Here is a 21,991-nt window from a genome sequence, read left to right as displayed (position 1 = left end):
ATTATCTCATTTCCACACTCAAGCAATTCATGCTATAATAATTTCAATACAATTCAATCACATACATTATCAATGTAGTTGTATTATTTACATACAACTTACCTCGGATTACAAAATGTGGCAACTAGTCGATTTAGTCAATTTGCTTAGCTTTTCCCCAGTCTAGGTTTAGGTTAGGTATTTCTTGATCTATAATAGAAAAATGCACTTATTTAGTCACTTTATCAATCTAGGCACTCTACAATTCATAATTGGGCAAAATGACCAATTTGCCCCTAGACTTTTGTAAAATGACCATTTTACCCCTAAGCTTGAAAATCGATTTTTATCGAATTTCTTCACACCTTAAGCCTAGACGAACCCCTTCTTATCTTATAGAAACTCCAAATTCCCACTATTTCACACACTTATCATCTATTTTACAACTTATGCAAAATAGTCCTTTTAGGTGTTTTCATGCTAACACTTTTCACAAAAGTTGGTTATAAGACACCCAAGATTCATTTTCTTCCATAAAAACTCAGAAAATATTACAAATCCTTTCATGTAAAAACCCTAAACTCTTAATCATTTTGCAAAATAGTACCCTCATTTGAAAGCTCATGCTTCAAGGGTCTCAAAAGTACAAAAATATTCAAGAAAAGCCATAAAAATCACTTACTTGTGAAGACTTAAAGTTGCTGAAATTTCAAGCTCTTAAAACCCCATTCTTTACTGAAAATTCCGGTTAAGAAGAAAGAATGAAAGAAAAAGATGATAGCTAGGCTTAGGGCATTATTATATCATACATTATGTCATCAACTTACCTAATGTTGACTTTTCAACATTTTTACCTCCTATGGCCGACCAAGCTATCATAATACGGTCTAATTTCCCTTTACAAACTTCCAATTTTTATTCTCTAGCTATTTGACACTTTTAGCTATCAAAATAGGACTTTTAAATTTTATGCAATTTAGTCCTTTCTCGCAATTGGGCTCACAAACGTCAAAATTACTTCACCAAATTTTTCATGTACTAATATAAACATGCAATGGCTCCAAAATAATAATAAAATAATTTATTCAATTCTGAATTTGTGGTCCCGAGACCACTATTCCGACTAGGCCCTATATCGGGCTGTTACACCCTGGCCCTCCTAAAATAAAAAATTACCATTTAATCCCTTTAATTTTTTTTTAAAATTTTAAATTAGTAAATGTAAAATTTTACTTTGGCCCCCCTAAAATTATAAAAAATTGATTTAATCATTTAAAAATTATAATGATATAGACTATAAAAATTTAAATTTTTATTTGGCCCTTAAAAAATTGTTCTAGCTTCGCCCCTGATTCGCTACTCCTTGTGATGTTACAACATACCCTCGTCTAAAAATAAAAACGAAATAGTCGCTTTCTCACTTTCATTTTAAAAAAAAAAACAGAGCCATGGTGGGAGAGACACCGGCCACAAAAAATTGATAAAATTATATTTTTGTAGAAAATTTACATTTTGACCTCAAAATTTTATAATTCAATCTTTGCCTCTAAAAAAAAGAAAAGAATTCTGGCTTGAGTGCTTTGTCACTTAGCAGAGGATGAAAAAAAACCAGACACATAGGACGAAAAATGGTATGAGTATATTTTGGTCCATCTAAAAGTCTAATAAAATTGTAAATTTACATTTTGTCATTTTGATCCCAAAATTTATAAATTCTCCTCAAAATAAAATTTTAATGGGGCACCTTGAGATAGCGTTAGAGATTTCATTGAAAAGGAAGGTGTTTAGATATTAAAATTTTAAAAATTTTAAATAAATTTTTATAATTTTTAATTTTTAATTTTATTTTTAAAATTTTAAGAATCAAGAACAAATTTATAGAATATATAAGTATTAAAGATTAAATTTATTATATCTTACAAATCTGAACTAAATTAACAAAATGAGTTAAAATTGAGAGTTAAATTTACTATTATACTAAGTCACTACAACATTTCATATAGTGAACAAAAAAATTTTAAAGGTGGAGTGGCTAACATATGAAATTGACTTGACGAGAGTGACTAAATTAACAAAAAGAAAATTGGTTGACCAAAGCAAGAATATGCTAGAACTGGGGTGATTACCTAAATAGTTAACCTAATTTTTAAATTTTAAAAATGGTTGAATTGATTATTTTTAAATTGTTACTAAGTTTTTTTTGACTTTTTAGTCTTATTAGTTTAAAAAAATTTTAATTTACTCCCCATAAAAAGTAAGGATCAAATTGAATAAATATATAAATATTAAAATTAAATTCATTATTATACATTGTATATGAATATAAAACAGACCTTTAATGGTGCAATTTTAAAGAAGCATTGTTTTTCTCACCGATCTAACGAATTGAAGCTAATTTACGTAATTGTTTCAGGATACTTTTACAGGGTAAATGGTCAAAAATCTCTTAGTAACATATATTTTCACAGCAATTCTTTTTATGTTTATGAAAGACGGAAGAAGCAAACAATTTAGTCATTAGAAAACAACAAACAAAAAATCTTCCCATTAAAAGCCCCCTGCAGATAAACATTTGAAACCAATCTCATGTCATACATGTATGTATGTTTATTTAGTTATTCTTCAAGAGCGTGGCTCTAACCTTGGCAGGGCAAATCTCATTGGCAGAGTTAGCGGGTCTACAGAATCCGAATCCGGAACCTAGTTAACCTTGTCTGTAGTTGTTGCTACTGTCATGTCTTCCCCTGTTTTCTTCAACACTGCAGCGTTCTTGTTGCTGTTGCTGCTTCCTTTACTCCATTCGACGCTACTCCTTGTGATGTTGCAGCATATCCTCATCTAAAAAAAAAAAAAACGAACATCATTAAATCATTGTCCCTCTCTCACTTTCAGTTTTTTTTTTTTAAATCCATGGTGGGAGAGGCATTGGCCATAAAAAATGATAAAATTATAATTGTCACTTTAAAAGTTGTAAGCTAATACAACGGAAAATTTACATTTTGACATCAAAATTGTAAAATTCAACCATTGCCCCTAAAAAACAGAAAATTTTCTGGTTTCAATGCTTCACCACTTAGCCGGGCATGAAAAAAAAAAACCAGAGTCATGGAAGAAAAATGGTATGATTATATTTTTGTCAATCTAAAAGTGGTAAAGTTGTAAGCTAAAAATGGTAAATTTACATTTTTTCATTTTGGTCCCCAAAATTTATAATTCAGTCCAGATTCCCTCAAAATAAAATTTTACTAGGGTACAGTGAATAGCGTTAGAGATTACATTAAAAAGGTGTGAAAATATAATTTTATAATTCTTTGAATTTTTAATTTTTAATTTTAGAATCCAAATCAAATTGACAGGATATATAAATATTGAGGGTTAAATTTGTTGTTTACAAAATCAAGATTAAATTAACAAAATGGGTAAATATTGAGGGCTAAATTTGTTATTATATCAAGCTACGTCAGCATTTTGGTGACCAAACACATTTTATTGTTGGAGTGACTAAAATGTGAAATTGGCTTGACGGGGAGTGACTAAATTAAAAAAAATTAGTAATCAAAATAGGAATGTGCTAAAACTTGAGCAGCTATCTTATTTTACCCAATTTTTAAGTTTAAAAGGGCTTATTAATCTTTTTCTGTAATTTGTTACTAAAGCTTTTTGGATCCTTTAACCTTATTAGTTTAAAAATTTTCTAATTTACATAAAAAAAATGGGTTAAATTGAATAAATATGTAAAAATTGAGAGTTAAATTTATTATTACATCTTATATATAAACACCAAAATAAATATTTAACCGTGCAATTTTAACACAAATTGTTTTACTCACTCATTTAATGTACAAGAGTTAAAAAAGGAGTTAATTACTCGATTTTTTCAGAAAAAGAGCTAAAATGTATTCCAAGTATAGTAGAGGAGGTTTTGTAGAATTTTTACCTACGTCAGTCCTATTTTCTCTATTGCTACAAGATATTTCTTATAGCAACGTATGAAGGTAATTTCGGAGGGTTTTGCAGGAATGAAGTATTCACTTCATTAACTATGAAAAGAAATACAAAACTACGACTTAAGTCATTTAGTTGGTTCAGATAACTGTAAGCAGTAGCATTAAGTGGAATTGAGATTGGTGTCCTAGCATCTAGAATATCATTTTTATCCCAAAATAAGAAAGAGGCATAATGCTTAAAGAGTATAATTTGCACCAATTTTAATAATGTTGGATTTAAAAGAAATTCAAATTCAAATTCAAATATTGAAAATGATTTATAAAAAAATTACAAATTCCAAAAAAAATTAATTTCCATAAACAAATAATTTGTACCAAAAACAAAGGATATATAAAGCTAAAGAGCACACTGAAAAACGAATATTTACATGAAAATGATCTATAGCAGTCCATAGAATAATTATATTTTTAGAAACCAGTAGAATGACAGGAATTGAATAAAACTGAAGACCTTCACAGAGACCTGTATTAGAAGATGATACTGTTTCTTAAATAAATTTCTTCATATTCCCAAGAAAAAATATTTATGGCATGTCTTTCGCTAATGGCTGCAAAATGGACCAGTTTTACATCATAAATGACAATGGAAAAATGGCCAATGCAATGCATAAATTAGAAGAAATTTCTTCTACTCTGTGCCAACGATGAATATGCCGTGAAACGAAAAGGAAAAATGGGTGAAGATGTATGAGGATCCAAAATTGCATTCCAGCTTGGTAGAGGGTTGTTAGTAACTTCAGTACTCTGTAGGATAGTCAGACAAAATGGTGAGTAGGGTATTCATGCTCATACCCATTATAATCATAATAAAGCCTCTCTCCCTTAGCAATATCACGTGTGGCAACCAGAAGGACCCGACATTCACCATTTACACTGTACCTCACACATTTACAGTTCTGCTTCTTCTTACCTTCCCTGCACAAAATTGGACATGTTTTTAATCAAATTTACTAACTATTCTGAATTCAAAGCAAACCTTTTTTTAGAAGGCAGCTATTAGTAGATGATTAGAGTATAGCACCCGAACAAGAGACCATTAGGGTATACAACACCCGACCAAGAGACCCCTGAGGGATAAAATCCCAAAACTGGAGACCTATTTTAAATAGAGAAATGTCCAAGCATTTAGCTCAAGAGCAAATGTTACATGAAAATATAAACATGATAGGCATAGTTAATTAGAGAATGCTATTCTGTAACTCATGCAGATTAGTAGCGAAAATCGGCTGTAAATGCTACACGATGAGAGGTTATGTATAACAGAAATTGACCAATATGATTTTTTTTTTTTTTTTGAGATACAGTATTCAACACAAAGGAGGTAGGTTATACAGGCTTACGGTGTATGATTATTAATGCCATTGATAAAGCGAGCAATGTTTCCACGTTTATCAGGGCAGATTACAAGACTTTCAGATGGGTTTGTTGCTAAAAGAAGGGTCATCATGCTATCACAGTCATCATTTTCACGGTTCTTAATGTAATCGACATCCCCTGTGTATTCTGCAATGAAAGTCATGTCCTTTATCTGTGCATCTGCTTCTACCGTATAACTGCACCACATGATTAAAATAAAAATACTAAATAGGCAGTTAAGTAACATAACTGCAGCAGTACAAACTATCTCATGATAAAGGTACCCTTCACATGAATCAAAAACTACTATAAAGGGAGGACATTCGCCTCTCCTACTCATAGATCTGCAGAGTTCCAAGGTCTCCATATCTTCCCTCGAAAGAACCTGAAAGAGAAACAGCTATTAAGGAATGTAATGGAATTAAAACTTCCAAATGAAAACAATTGCTCAAATTCAAACCTGCATGCCACCATTTTCAAACTTGGCCTGATTGGCAGATCTAGGGGCCATGTCAGAAGAGTAGGTTAGATCATCACTGAATTCCATCTGCATTGCTGTTAAAGCAGAAGCAAGGGTGCCCATTTGTTTCAAACGTTGGTTAGGATCTTCAGATGGTATAAAGGGCAACAGTCTCCTTCTTTTCTTTAGCAACACCAAAGGACGCCGGCGACGCTTTCTAGTATCTAGAAGTCCAGCCAGAACAAACAAGGAAAATCAGTTTATATTTGTCAAGAAAGAGCAAGAAGATGGCCATCAAGAAAGCTTTCCAATATCCAAATTTTGCAACATGGTCTCACTCTCAGTACCAGATGCAAGTCGTATGCTTATATAAAAAGGCCATGCAGAATTAATTTAGTGGGATTCATACATTTGATACACTGTCGAGTAACTTATCCTTTGATCTTATTCCTTTATACATCTAACATCATTAACCAGAAACATAATACCTTCTGAGTATTGCTGCATATGAGGGAAACCGACTTGACAAATCCCTAGTTTTGCTGTTGCAAAAACTTTTTGCCTTTAAGCATGAACCAATTAGTATTCATTTAAAAACTTAAAACATTTTATGAACTACATAATGCACATGATTGATGCAAGTTAACATAGCAATCTAGGTGGATACAAAAGATTTATCCATATTCAAAAAAATGTACCTACCAAATTGTTCATGATCGGGGCTAAACCATTTACCTAAATTTAATATATTCTATTGAGTGAGAAAATGAACATTTCTCCAGATCGTGATATAGGCTTCAAGTGACCATCTCCATCCTTTCAAGATGAAGTACTAATGAAGTAATTGTTTAAAATGTTGGAAAAACTCACTGCTTTTACTTGTTACTGATTCCTTTCCCACATATCTCCAGTAGAAGCTCCACTTAAATATTTATCCACCAAAAAATGATCATGAACATTTATGTTTTAGAATTTTAAGGATATCATCAGCAGATACCATTTCATGTCAAAAGAAACCTATTTATGAGAATATTTACAAAATATTTATATGTTAATATCGAAATCATTCTGATGACATAGATCATATTTTATAGTTGCAACCACTCTCATGTCTAGCACTTAGCGAAGGTACAAATGCTCCAATCTGGAATCAATGAATCTGTTTCAACATGGAGTAAGCATCATTGCAAAATAAACATGCTAAAAGTGTATTGGAAAATATAGAACTTATAGGGGAAAGAATGATCGCAGAACACAAAAACATAAAAATCTTGTTCTGCTTGTTAAATGTTCATTCCTTTTTAAGGTTACCTAGGTAGGAATCTAATCCTCACTTTTTACCTAACTACATTAACATAAAATTCACTGACAAGAGCAAAATTGCAATTTTGTGTTGAATGTCAAAAGGTGAGAAGGAAGAAGGATTGAGATAGTTGCAAGAGCAGTCCCAATTAAATAAGATGGGGGGAAAAGGAGAACTTTGAGCAACTGAACTTTCTAAAAACATCTTTGAGGTATAAGCAATTATAAGAAATTGAAATGAACATATAAGCCACCAAGTCAATGAACCATTGGATAATTTTACTTGGAAACCAAAATGTAAAGGGAACTCAAGGTCCTATGATCCAAGGGAAATTTGTGGAAAAGACTGTAGGAAGTGCTGATAGATGATACCCTCCTAAAACGTTTTTCCTTGATCCATTATATATATACTTTATATATTTGCACTCTATAAGTAAAATCAATTAAACATGGTACAAGATAAAGTGGTGATATATTGCAACTAGGTGTGTCTGGCATTTAATAGCGAAGTAACATAATAAAACTAGGTGATATTTTACCCACCTTATTTCAATAAATAATCCCTATATGCAGAATAGATGCCTATCATGCGTTTTAATTCAGACAGACACGCAGGCACAAAGATTGTATGAGTTTCTCTCGCACAAAAGCATTCACCATGTCAAATTATAACTTAAATATGAAAAAACATCATAAAGTGGGGAGGGTGGGGGCAAAGAACTAATGAATCAAACTGTGGAAACAAGTGATCACAATTATGAATGTTTTTGAGGCTTTGTAGTATAAGACCAGTGAGCAATAGTGCACCACGTACAGCTTTAAATTAACAATTACAATTATTTTTCACCTCTTACAAGTAGCTTTGGTTACATTATAGAAATATCAACAAGATAAAACTAAGACGAATCAAATGTCAATAATCAATAACTAATACTAGAATAATAGTTTTAAGAGTTCTGCTTTTAACCAATTTCACATATTATATGAAGACAGGTTCAACATTCATCATTTTCAGCAATGTTTGCAGGTTCCAAATCAGCCCTACATTTTTTACCATTAATCTATTTTAAATCTCAGCAAATTTCTCCTTCCCTTAATTTTCATGATTATACTAATTTCCAATCTAAATTTTGCATGAATCCTGAAACAAGGTGAGAATTTTATGAATGCGCTTCAAATATAGTAGGCCATTCCCAAATCAACAGGAATTCAACACGAAACACTAAAAGGCCAAGATAAATATAACAGAAAATCGTAACAACAATTTTTTTACCTTGATTCAAATTGCATTTCTTTTTCCCATCACCACTCTTCTGAATCTTGAAGAAATCAATTATCCTTTTCTGCGAAAAAGCTAAAAAGGAAATAAAACACATTTATTATAAAAAAAAAAATTGAAAACAGAATGGAGAAAGAGGTCAACCAAACAAAATAAAAATAAAAAGGTAAGATAAAAAAGAAATCCCTACTTCTTACTCGCCTATGGCCAGAGCATTTGGGGCAAAGCCAGGATCCAATAGGAATACGAACCACGATTGGTCTAAGGCATCTCATGTGGAAGCCTTTATCGCATTTATCACAAAGGAGAAGCTCTCCGGGACGTTCACCGGAGCCACATTGTTCGCAGATGATGTCGCTGTAGTCAGCTCGCTCCACCACAGCGTATTTCGCACGCGCCATTATCTCAGACATTGGTCTCAGCTTCTTCGGCGGCGTGGAAGGAGACGGACGCCGTCGAGGTGCCTCGGTTCGGCGGCGGGAGCTGACAAGACGCCGAGCCCCCGCCATGATGGTGGCTGGAGCCATATTTGGAGTGATCGGTGGAAGTAATGGAAGTTTGGAGAATGGAAATGGAATTTGTGTGTTTCTGGTCTCGCGGGGAAATCACAAACGGAGAAGACAAAGAGAAGTTTGTTTTTTTAGTGCTAACGTGCGCCGCGTGAGCGCATGGGAATTCAACATGCGCATACAATCGAAGAGCCTGTTTTTTTTTCCCCTTTATTTTCTTTCCTTTTCTGGACAGAGTCAAACTTTTCATAGCGTACGGTTGCAACTTGCACGGTGTCAAAAGAAAAAACAAATTTTAATAAAAAAAATTTAAATAGTAAATGTGTTAGCATTTTTACCATTATTGTGTTTTCTTAAAAAAAAATTCAAAATAATATTTGTGTTTTGAAATAAAGAATAAAGAGTAAAAAAAAATTTATTCTTACTAATTTAGCACTCCTCTATCTGCTGTTTCTAGCAGGTTGTTGTGTTTTTAGATTTTCTTTGTTTTTAGTGATTCTTTATCGGTGGTTTTGTTGACGGTATTGATTTTGGTTTAAATTCTTCTTTTCATTTCTACATTTCGGTTGCTTTTGATTTTTTGAATTATGGAAAGAAAGTTGGCAAATCTATCATTGGATGATGAGGAAGACAAAATATTGCAGGCACAGATTGATCCTCATTCTGTATTTGTGGAAATTGATCTCTGTCTGGTTGGGTGTTTTCTAACGCCAAGTGTTATACATTTCCCAGCGTTGAGAAGTACAATGGAAATTTTATAGCATCAGAAAATGTTTTTATTCAATTTTTTTCATAAGATGGATCTAGAGAGAGTACTAAAGGGATCTCCGTGGACTTTTAATAACCATGTTTTGATGCTACATTGGCCGGAGAAGAAGGAAGATCCGCTAAAGGTGCCATTAATCTTTGCGTGTTTCTGGGTACAAATTCATGAAGTGCCGCCAAGTTTTTATATTGAGACTTTAGCACACCAAATTGAGGGTTTTCTTGGGAATTTTTTGGAGTTCGACGGCACCAATCTGGGAAAGGGTTTGTGTACTTATTTGCATGTAAGGGAACAATTGGATGTTAGGAGACCTTTGAAAATGAAGAATAAAGTTATGTTTTCAGTTGTGGCTTGTTCCTATGTTAGTTTTAAATACGAACGATTGACCCTATTTTGTTTTTTCTATGGGCGATTAGGGCACAGTGATTCTTTCTGTCAGGCTAAAATGGCACTAGGGTTTGATGTAGCTGAGATGGGTTGGGATTTATCATTGCGAGCCCAATCTAGAAGAGCCCTTGCATTAGCAGTGTATGGCTACGAAAAGATAGGAAAAGGGTAAAGAAGGGGAACATTTTTGTAGATTGTGACTTGGGTAGGCACATTAGTCCTATGTTAGGAGTAAATCTGGAAGGGGATCTGAATCTCGTATCTTGTTTTGATGCAGGTCATAAAAAATAAATGAATAGATGGATATGGAGCATGACTCGGAGGAGAGCATGGTTGAAAGGGGTGATGGGAAAAAGAGACCAGGAAGAGAGGGTGACAAATTTGTTGATGGGGATGAATTGGAATCTCTTGTTGTTAGGAGTAGGAAGGTGTTGGGAAGTAGCCATATTACATCAGCAGATGCCAAGGGGTAAGCCGAATGGTCGCAATGAAAACATTCTATTGGAACGTTCGCAGTTTGGGGAGGCCACGGGCTGTTAGGAGACTTCGACATATGCTAAAGGTGTATAATCCCCAAATTGTCTTCTTAATGGAGACTAAATTAAATTCTAGAAAAATGGAGAATGTTTGCAGGAGGTGTGGTTTTTTAAATGGGATTGATGTTGCAGCTGATGGTTCTCGAGGGGGTTTAAGTCTAGCTTGGAGAAGAAATTCCACGATCATTTTGAGGAGTTTCTCAAAATACCATATTGATATTGAATTTAAGGAGGGTGATGAGGGTAATAAGTGGAGATTTAAGAGTTTTTATGGGGCTTCAGATTCGCGTCATAGGGATGACACATGGAACTTACTTAGGACTTTAGGTCAATCCTTTGGTTTGTGGAAGGTAATTTTAATGAGATTTTTTCTCCTCTGAAAAAAAGGGGCTACCTAGGGAGCAAATGTGAATGGAGGCTTTCAAAGAGGTTCTTAGTGATTGTCAATGTAACAACCTATTTTTCAGTGGTGTCGGAAATAGTGGTTTTGAGGCCACCAAATTCGACAAGTAACTTCGTAAATATTATTATTTAATATTTACGAGTTAAATGTGATTTTAAAAAGGTTTTTGATTTGATAATTTATGTTATTTAAGCAATTTATTAAGTTCGAGGGATAAAACTCTAAGGTCAAGTGGTTTTAGAAAATAAGGAATGGGGACCTCGTTTCTATAAACCAAGTTGTAAATATTTTTATAAATAATTATGAAATTTCATTAAGGTGGTATTAAAGTTTCATTGAAAAATTTTAACATTTCGATAGTTAATTAAGCGAAAATGACTAAATTGTAAAAGTTGAAAAAGTCAATCGCTATTAGTTTAATTGTATTAAAGGTTATAAAACCATAAATTTTAGGGTTTTAAAAGGTAATAATACCTTTCTTTTACTAATGGACGATTTCAAGGTGTAATTTTTAAACAATTTTAGTTTATAAGCAAGGGTAATATGGTAATTAAATAAATATTTTAACGTAAACAAATGAAATTAGTGGCCATCTTCTTCATTCTTTGTTTTTCATGATTGAATGCCGGAGGAAGAAACACCATTCTTGTTTATAAGGTTCGACTAGCATATATTCTAATGCATGGTAAGTAATTCTTATTCATTTTTAATAATTTTGATGTTTTTAAAATCATTGCATCTAGGTCCAACTAGCCGGTATCTTCGATTTTGAAATTGTTAAAGATTTTAATTTTTTCCATTGATGAACCTTGTGATTTTAGTTTTTAAATGATGAATTTGAAGTGTTAGTTAGTATTTAAAAGTATTTTATTAAGTGATTTTTGATGAATTTACCAATTAGGGACTAAATTGTTGAAATGGTAAAAATACAAGAATTTGATGTAAAATTGTTGCAATAATGGGCTATTTTGGATGCCATGAATATTCGGTTGGCATGGGTTTCTTTTAAAAATAACTAAATTGCATAAAATACATTGTTTTACTATCTGAATTAATAGATTGAATAAAATTATTAATTTAAATCAAGATCAGGTGGAAAATTGAGGAGAATGAAAAATTACCAAATAACTCTTGTACTTTAACATTTTTGCAATTTAGCCAGGTAAGTTCATTATACAATTATTATTAATTGTTTGAATATTTCATACTATTTCATAATTGGTTAAATCTTGAATGTCATTTAGCTTTGTTTTAAGAAATAGAAACGTAACATTATTCGAGCTCTGTTCTTAGTAGGCTTTGTGCTGGTGATATTTGAGCTCTGTGCCTAGCAAGCTTTGTGTCAGTGATATTCAGGCTCTGTGCCCAGCAGGCTTCGTACCGGTGATATTCGGGCTCTGTGCCTAGCAAGCTTCATGCCAGTGATATTTGGGCTTTATGCCCAGCAAGCTTCGGGCCAGTGATATTTGGGCTCTGTGCCTAGCAGGCTTTTTGCCTGTTATATTTGGGCTCTGTGCCTAGCAAGCTTCGTGCCAGTGTTGTAACACCCCTAACCTGTATCCATCGCCGGAACAAGGTTACGGAAGATTACTAGAGTTTTCAGAACATTTACAGATAATTCATGTCAGTTACTATTCATTTCCAGAGATTATTCAAAACGTCCCTTAAATGGACCCTCGAGACCCAATATGAGTATTAGGATTGAGTCGGGACTAAATCAGAAACTCAGAGAATTTTTCACAAAATTTCAAAAATTTTCATAGTTGCAGGGCACACACGCCCGTGTGACCCTAGGACACGCCCGTGTGACCCTAGGACACGCCCGTGCTGCAGGTCGTATTCAAAACCATGAAGCTCTCTGACTTATGCCACATGGCCAGCCACACGTCTGTGTGCTAGGCTGTGTGTTTAATTAATTTTTTTAAAATTAGGTGCAGGTTTCACACTGCCGAAAAACATGCCCGTGTTCTAGGCCGTGTAGCACACACGACTGAGACACATGCCCGTGTCTCTGCCCGTGTACTCAATTTTGAGCATTCTGTTTCTCAAATTTAAGATGCAGGGGACACACGGCCTAACCACACACCCATGTACTAGGCCGTACATCACACACGGTCAAGACATATGCCCATGTGTCTACCCGTGTGGACAAAAAAAAAGTTATTTTCTAGCTTTATTTCTCACCCAAACTTTGCCAATGACCTACACGAAAACTTTCATTCATATACTAACCAATTCAAGCATCATAACCAAGATAATTCTAACATCTAACACTACATCATTACATGCATTCATGTTTATAATCTTACCTTTTTGTGAACATACATGTTAACATAATTTAATCAACCACACTAAACACATGAATATTCATCATGGTATAACCTTATAATTTTACCAAAACAGATCTTTACTAGCCATTGCCAATATGGCCAAGTAACCTATACATGCCATTATAACTATAGTTGATTTACCATATGTACCAAAGTGGGACAATGGATAGTGTGAGTGATCTCCGCCAAGCTTCCAATCCAACGAGCTTCCAATCCAAAGTTATCTGTTTAGTCCCAAACCATTCCCAATGCATGAAATGTATATGATTTGATTAATTGTATGTGAAATGTATGCTTAAAATGTGTTATAAGTCCGGTAATGCTCCGTAACCCTATTTTGGCATTGAATACAAGTGAAGGGTGTTACAAATATATTCCATAATAACATCAAGAAACATATATGAGCTCAACAACAATCAGATTTCCATATATATATATACTTTCCATATCACATATTTTTATAACATGTATAAATCATATCTTTATATTTCAAGTATATTTTCATAACAATTCATCTCGAGTTCAAATTATTTCATGTCAGAACTTTACTCACATCATTCGGAATATTCGTGTCACACTAGTAGTAATACACTCAAGGTCTACAAATCCATAATCAAGAATGAACATATTCATCAAATAAATTCCATGTACAAATATCATCATCTCATGTTTTCATATATCAATTATCATATATCACTATTTTTATGTATTTCAAGTAGATACGTGTAATAACTCATTTTTTTCACTCATATCTTCTCATGTCACGATTTTTTTTACCCGTTGAATTTATTTGAAATATCAATGGATACACAGGTAGTACATTCGAGGTGTACAAATCAGGATCCATCAATTCATATTCAGGGGTACCCATTAGGGCACTTAATCAGGAAACACACTCTCAAACCACATATCATATAGCAGGATTACCACTCCAAGCTAAATCTTGTCTTCAACATATGCTCACAAGAGCTTAATTAGGATTACTAGTCTAGGCTAAATCCTTTCCATAACATATGTTCAGAAGAGCTCAATTAGGATTACCAGTCCAAGCTAAATCCTAATTGTAACATATGCTCGAGAGGGATTATATCAAGATTACCCGTCCGGGCCAAATCCTATCTGTAATGAGGTTAATAGGATGTCTGAGCTAAATCCCGTCAGCAACAAATGCAAGACCTCATTCATTTCAAAAAATCACATATCCATTGATTTTTCAATTATTCAAACGAAATTTGATATTTATCAGGCAATTTTCTGGTATGTGATCATTTCATACATCTATAACATTCATTTAATTCAAATAAACACATTCCACATTCATTTCAAGCATAAAAGTAACATTTTTATCATTTATCATTTATCGGGCATTATCATTGATCAGACTTTTTCGGTTATGTTTTCAATGTCATATATATATGATATTTATATAAATTACATAAAATCTAATTCAAGCATATAAATATACAATTTAGTTACACAAACTTACCTCAACAAATGTTCATGTACGTAAAAGCTACTAATCCGACATTTTCCTGTAACATCTCGAATTAAGGCCTAGTCGGAATAGTGATTTTGAGACCACAAATTTGAGATAGAAATAATCATTTTATGGTTGTTACGAGGTCCATGATATATATGCATGACTGTGTGAAAATATCAATGAGAAATTTTATCGATAAAGTGTCCAATTGAGTTATTAGGACTAAATTACAAACATGTGTTCTAGTTGATTTAAGGGCTTAATTGTGATGAGATTTGAAATTTGAAGTCCTTATTTGGCAATTAGACCATTATATGTCATTATGGACAAAAATGGACATAGGAGGGATAAAATATTAAAGTTATAATGGAAGGGCATTTTGGTCCATTAGTTAATAAAATAATTAAAAGGGAAAAATAGTCAAAATTTGTGTCCATCTTCATCCTCCTTGGCCAAATTTCACAAGAAGCCATAGCTAGGGTTTCTTTCAACTTTCAAGCTCAAAGTAAGTGTATTCTAGCCCCATTTTTAATTTTCTTTATATTTTTGAAATTCTCATAACTCGATTTAGCTATTTCTACCTTTAATTTGAGCTAGGGTTCATGTTCAAAAACATACCCATGAATGAAATTCTTGTGCTTTGATGTCTAATGGAAGAATATGGAGGTTTGAGGTGTGATAAACAACTTTTACTAGGTGGTTTTTGGTGAAATTGATAAAAAGGACCTAATTGTAAAAGTTGTAGAAACTATGTGTAAATGTGTGAATAAATGAAAAATGTGGGTTGGTATAAGAGGGAAAATGATTCGGCTAGGCTTGAATAATGAGAAAAACAGGTACTTTCATTTTACGAGCCTAGAGGCAATTTTGTAATTTTGTAAAATTTTAGGGGCAAAATTATAATTTTACCATATCATGATTTTTGGACTGGAATGAATAATGTGTGTATTAAATAAGATAAATGTGATATTATATATCAAGAGGGATGAAGGATAGACCTTGACTGAGGAAAAGGTAAGGTTGTGGACTAAATCGCAAATTTGTCATATTTTGCATCGAGGTAAGTTGTGTGTAAGTAATTCAACAACTCCAATATTATGCATTTAATATTTGACATTATATGATACATGTATGTATGCTTTAATAAAATTGACTTGTGATGATCCAATGGAAGTTTAGTGATAGCCTCGTGTCTCAGAAACCCAGGTGACCCGAAGGAATACTTAGGACTTGAATGTCGTGACACCGTGCTAAATGTGCCTATGTAAGACCATGTCTGGGATATGGTATCGGCAATGATATATGTGCCTGTGTAAGACCATGTCTGGGACATGGCATCGGCGATGATATATGTGCATGTGTAAGACCATGTCTGGGACATGGCATCGGCGATGATATATGTGCTTGTGTAAGACCATGTCTGGGACATGACATAGGCAATGATAGGTGTGCCAGTGTAAGACCATGTTTGGGACATGGCATCAGTGATGATATGTGTGCCAGTGTAAGACCATGTTTGGGACATGACATCAGTGATGATATGTGAATTCATGTAAGATCATGTCAGAGACATGGCATTGGTACTTTAATTGGTGTATGACAATCCTGAGTTTCCTTTAGTATTCTGGTGGTTCTGCGAGCCATTCAAGATGTTGGGTTAAGAAGTGGAGTGATATGAGTAAGAATGTACGGTATAGGTATGTACATAAACTTCATGAGTATTGAACTCGATTCATGATAGGAAATTTAGGATGAGTAGAAAGGAGTAAGATAAGCTTGATGTTTAGTGACATTTAATGTCAATTCTGACTACGTTCATGTGTACAGTATGATATTGTGGTGATAATTGATAATATGTTTAATCCATGAATATCTTGACTTATGTTGTTATTTATTTACATGCAACTTACTAAGCCTTGTGCTTACCCTTCTCTTGTTTCCCTTTTCTTTCAGCATCATCAAGCTAGCTCAGGGATCGTGGACGTCGAAGCTTGAGTCACACTATCAACAAATCTTTTGGGGTATAACTAGTTTACTACATTTAAGTATGGCATGTATAGGGGACTTAGTATTTTGTTATATGTGTCATATTTGTTAGCCAATGTGATGGCTCCTTTTGGTATATTATTCCATTTTGTATATGGCCATGAAATATGACTCATATTGATTATTGGGTTGAAATCCCTAAATATTGTTACATGCATGAGATGTGTAATTACTTTTGTGGTGTGTGCCAAATGGTTGATAAAATGTGGAATTTATGTTTGATGGATAAATGATGCCAATTGGTATGGTCACTATATTAATAAAGGTAAAGAAATGTATTGAATGAACTTAACAAGTCAAGGAGTCCCAATTAGGTAAACTCGATATGAATTTATCATACATGAGTTAAAGCTATGGATGTCTAAGTAACCCTTTTATGCCATGTTAACCACCATTGGCATATGAGTGTGTGTTGAGGTTGTTAATGGTGACAATAGGGCTTGGAAAATAACCTCAAAGTTGTCCAGATGGGTAGACACACGGGCATGTGTCTAGGCCGTGTGTGACACACGGTCAGCCCCATGGGCGTGTAGTCTGGCTGTGGGTCCCCTGGACCCTAGTTTTATAAGTCAGTATGCATAGTAGTAAACACATGGGCAGAGACACGACCCTGTGTCTCAGCCGTGTGGAGGACACGACCTTAGGACATGGGCGTGTGCCCAGGCAGTGTGAAGTCTGCACTTTAAATGCGAAAATTAAATTCACCACACAGCCAAGCACACGGGCCTGTGACTTGGCTATGTGATATTAAATTTATGTTTACGTCATAAATAGAGAGTTACATGTCCTGAGGACACGGGCATTTCCTTGTGTCCACACGGGCGTGTGACCCTGTTTTAAGAAAAATTTTCTAAAGTTCACGGTTTAGTCTTGAACCCCCCCGATGTATTTTTTGGGCCTCGTAGGCCCATATAAGAGACGATATGCATGTCCTTGAATAAATTTTAAATTTGAACAAAATTTTATGGCCCAATTTTACATAGTAGTGTATGTTCGAGTCCGGTAATACTTCGTATCCTGTCCCGGCGTTGGACACGGGTAAAGAGTGTTACATTTCCTCTTTTCCTCGTTCTAACTCCGAATTTGGTCTTTCCAGATCTAATTTGGCCAAGAAAGCTTGCCTTTTCTTTCCTAGGGTATCTATGGAATATTTGGGGAAGAAGATGATATAAAATGATTTTTATTTCTATTTAATTATTTATCATCTTTTAATTTTATCACTTTTCAATTTAGTCCTTACCCTTTTTCCAATTTTCCATGGATGAATCATCCAAAAATATCTACTAACTTTTCATTAATGGTCTAATTACCATATAAGGACCTCCAATTGAAAGTTCTATAGCTATTTAATCCCTTTAGCTATTAGAACTCAACTTTTGCACTTTGTGCAATTTGCTCCTTTATCAAATTAAACATGTAATCGATAAAATTTCTTTACGAAATTTTCACTCAATATTATTATCATACTGTAGATCATAAAACAGTATTAAAATAATTTTTCTTTCTGGACTCGGATTTGTGGTTCCAAAACCACTGTTCTGATTTTATCAAAAATGGGCTGTTACAACTCTCTCCCCTTAAAGAATTTTCGTCCTCGAAAATTTTACCAGTAAAGTGATTAAATATTGCTTTCTCATAGTTTCTTTTGGTTCCCAGGTAACTTCTTCTATATTCAGAAAACTTTTACTAAAGCTACCTTTTATTTCTCAGTTTTTCTCTTCAAGTGCCAGAATTTCAATCAATCTCTCATTGTAAGTCGTGTCAGGCTGAATTTAACATTTATCAAAGTAACAACAGATAATAGGTTTGATCGATACTGTCGTAACACATATACACATAAAAAAAACATCGTGAATTCTATAGAGCTCTGGTAATAATACCAATCAATACACAATAGGTCTGATTCTTTTCAATAATCTTTTATAACCCAATAAACCACAGACTTGATTTGCCTTTACGGCCAAACCGGAGAACTTCTTCCATGGTGAAACTTTCAAAAATATTTTGTCGCCAATTTGAAACTCTATTTCTTTTCATTTTTGATTCACATCAAATTTTTAACGATTAAATATTTCTTTTAAACTGTCTCAAATCACATTCACCTTTTATTGGTTTCAAAAAATCAAACCAACTACATGTATCTTTTCTCACTAAGCTTAGTCCAAAACACCAGAGGTTTACTTTTGTGACCATATAGAGCCTCATACAGTATAATTGTATACTTGATTATTAATTATTATTATATACGAATTCAACTAACGACAAATATTTCTTTTTCAATTGCCTTCGAGTTCTAAAATACAACACTGAAACATATCTTCAAAAATCTGAATCATATGATCAGATTGATCATCCATCTAAGAATGATATGCAGTACTACAATGTAACTATATACCTAGAGCTTCTTGTAATTGTTTCAGAATCAGAATATTAATTGTAGATTACTATAAAAAATAACAGAAACTAGTACATCATAAAATCTAACAATCTCAAAAATAGATAATTCAAGCAATCTATTAAGTGAGAAATCCATTCATACCAGGATAAAATGTGCAAGTTTCATCAAACAATCGACAATTACTCAAATAATATCTTTCTTTTTCATAGACAGGGATAATCCCAATATAAAATTCATAGTAACTTTGTACCATTTCCATTTCGGTATCGTTGCTGGCTATAACCATCCTGAAAGTATCATCTTTATCTTACTGATACATCCAACAATTAAATACAAATTCAAAAATACCACATTTCATTCCAGGCTATTAATACATCTTTTCCAAATTGTTATGCATTTTATCATTCCCCAGATAAACAAACATAGTACCACTGTGATTATTCATGTAAAATTTTCTGTATAAACTCCAAATTCTTCAATACACACACTCTGTCTCTAAATAATAGACAATCATTAGATCCAATCTAAAATTCTGCATCAAGAGTTAATTCATGCTGTACTAATTTAACTTGCAACTCATTATCATTTTTCTAAGCTTCACAATTCTGTTATAGAAACATCGGTTTAGCTTTATACTCAACTAAAATTGAGCTATTATCAGACAATAACAATTGAGTATTTACGGCTTACAAAGCAAACAGAAATTTTCTACTTAGAATATCTTCAACCACATTAGCTCTTTCCGAGTGATATTCAATTATCAAATCATAATCTTTCAACAATTCAAGCCATATACGCTATCTCAGATTTAAATCTTTTTGCAACATCAAATACTTCAAACTTTTATGATCGGTGAATATATAACATTTTTCACCAAACATGTAACATCCCAAAATAGGGCCTAAACAGAACAGTGGTTGGGAAATCACAAATTTGAGATAGAAAAAGTTTATTCTGATTAATTTTTATAATTTAACGAGTGATTAGATGCATGTGTTAGAGTATCGATGGAAAATTTTATAGACAGCATGCTTAATTTGCCTATTAGGGCTTAATTGCAAAAGTTGATAAATATGAGTTTTAAATGCTAAAGGATTAAATTGAAGAGTATAATTGAAGTAGAGGTCCTTAAATGATAAATAGACCATTAGGTTTTCATAGACAAAAATGGACATACATAGATAAAAATAACTAAAGTTTTAATGAAGGGTATTTTAGTCATTTGGTAATTAAAAGATTAAAAAAGGGAAAAAGATGGCAAAATGTGCCCGTCTTCTTCATTAGGCCGAAATTTCAAGGGTTCTTCATAGCTAGGGTTTTTTCAAGCTTTCAAGCTTCATAGTAAGTGATTCCAAGCCCCGGTTTTAATGTTCTTTACGTTTTTGAAGTCTCGGTAACTTGATTTAGCTTATTCTAGCAATAATTTAACCTAAGGTTCATATTTGGAAAAATACCCATAGGTGAAATGTGTTTATTTTGATGATTTATGGTAGAATATAAAGCTTGAAATTATGTTAAACGACTTGAGCTAAGCAATTTTAAGCGAAAACGAAACGACATAATCGGTAAAAAGACCTAATGGTCATAAGTACATGTTAGAGTGGAAATTTGATGTTTTCGTAGGTAAATAAATGATCAACATGTCATAAAACATAAGAATTAGGGATAAAGTTTCATTTCCGGTCCTTGGGGCAAAAGCGTAAATATGCAAAAGTTTAGAGGCAAAATCAAAATTTTGCCAAAGTTAGAGTTAAGGACTGTTTTGATAAATGTGAATATTAAATAAGTTAAATTTGCTATTATAGAGAAAGAAGAACGAAATTTGGGGTTAGACCGAGGAAAGAAAAAGGTTGAGGACTAAATCAAAATATTTGATTGTATTTTGTATCGAGGTAAGCTTGCGGTAAATAAATGCAATGTTTCATTATTTATAATTAATGATGTTATTTTTCACCATCTATATATTTATTTTGTAAATTTATTCCTTGATAATTCATGTAAGAATTAACGGAGAAATGATACCTAAAAGTCCCGGTTGAACCTTAAGAATGTGTAGGATACAAATGTCATAACATTAGGGTTTAAGGATACCAAGTAAGACCATGCCAAGGCATGGCATTGGCAAGTTTTACAAGGCTAGGAAATCATGTAAGACCATGTCAAGACATGGCATCGATAAACTACTATAAGGCAAAGATCCCATGTAAGACCATGCCAAGGCATAGCAATGGTGAATTCATAAGGCAAGGATACCACGTAAGACCATGTCAAGACATGGCAATGGTAAGTTTAAAAAGGAAAGATACCCATGAATCCTTAGTATTCCAAATGGTTCAACGGAAAATTCAAAGAGTGTACCAAAGGGAAGGTAAGATAAGTCCATGTTCGAAAGGTTCAGGTTATCTTGATAATTCATTTTGAATGTTGTTATTTATTTACATTAAAACTTACTAAGATTTGTGCTTACTCCATTTCTTTTCTCTCTTCTTTTATAGTATCGCAAAGCCAACTCGAAAAATTGTAAGGACGTCGGAGATCGCCTCACATTATCAACGAGTTATCTCGGTATTTTGTGAGTAGAAATACTTTAAGTTGTGGCATGTATAGGGACTTGGCTATTTTGTGTGTATGTCCTTATGATATGATTAAAGAATGGAATGTGAGTACTTGGTAATTATTAGCTTATGATATAGCTAATTAAAAACATGTTTTGGTATTATGTATGCCTAAATGAGGTTTGATGCAAAGAAACT

General features: G+C 33.2%; 1 protein-coding gene and 1 long non-coding RNA gene across 5 annotated transcripts; both read right to left on the bottom strand.

Annotated features, from left to right (window-relative positions):
- Positions 1–2,488: 2,488 nt before the first annotated feature.
- On the bottom strand, positions 2,489–3,076 carry LOC128283456 (uncharacterized). Its single transcript, XR_008273804.1, has 2 exons — positions 2,976–3,076; positions 2,489–2,817 (listed from the first exon to the last, which is right to left on the bottom strand). It is a non-coding gene; the product is annotated as an uncharacterized LOC128283456 (long non-coding RNA).
- Positions 3,077–4,470: 1,394 nt separating this feature from the next.
- Positions 4,471–9,164, bottom strand: LOC108471168 (probable Histone-lysine N-methyltransferase ATXR5). 4 transcript variants are annotated; one of them, XM_017772771.2, is made up of 7 exons: positions 8,574–9,161; positions 8,378–8,458; positions 5,803–6,026; positions 5,627–5,727; positions 5,327–5,539; positions 4,866–4,901; positions 4,471–4,730 (listed from the first exon to the last, which is right to left on the bottom strand). In XM_017772771.2, exons 1-7 carry the CDS (start codon positions 8,908–8,910, stop codon positions 4,553–4,555), a joined length of 1,170 nt encoding a protein of 389 aa, XP_017628260.1. In that variant the 5' UTR covers positions 8,911–9,161; the 3' UTR covers positions 4,471–4,552. The 4 variants fall into 4 exon arrangements, with proteins under 4 accessions (XP_017628260.1, XP_052876984.1, XP_017628258.1 ...); XM_053021024.1 differs by having other exon boundaries at positions 5,327–5,727; positions 8,378–8,447; positions 8,581–9,164; XM_017772769.2 differs by having other exon boundaries at positions 5,327–5,727; positions 8,574–9,162.
- Between the last annotated feature and the right edge of the window lie 12,827 nt (positions 9,165–21,991).

Source organism: Gossypium arboreum, chromosome 11 (genome assembly GCF_025698485.1).
Source record: "Gossypium arboreum isolate Shixiya-1 chromosome 11, ASM2569848v2, whole genome shotgun sequence".
NCBI lineage: Eukaryota > Viridiplantae > Streptophyta > Magnoliopsida > Malvales > Malvaceae > Gossypium > Gossypium arboreum.
Note: the sequence above shows the minus strand (reverse complement) of the source record. Positions and strands in the feature narration are given on the sequence as shown.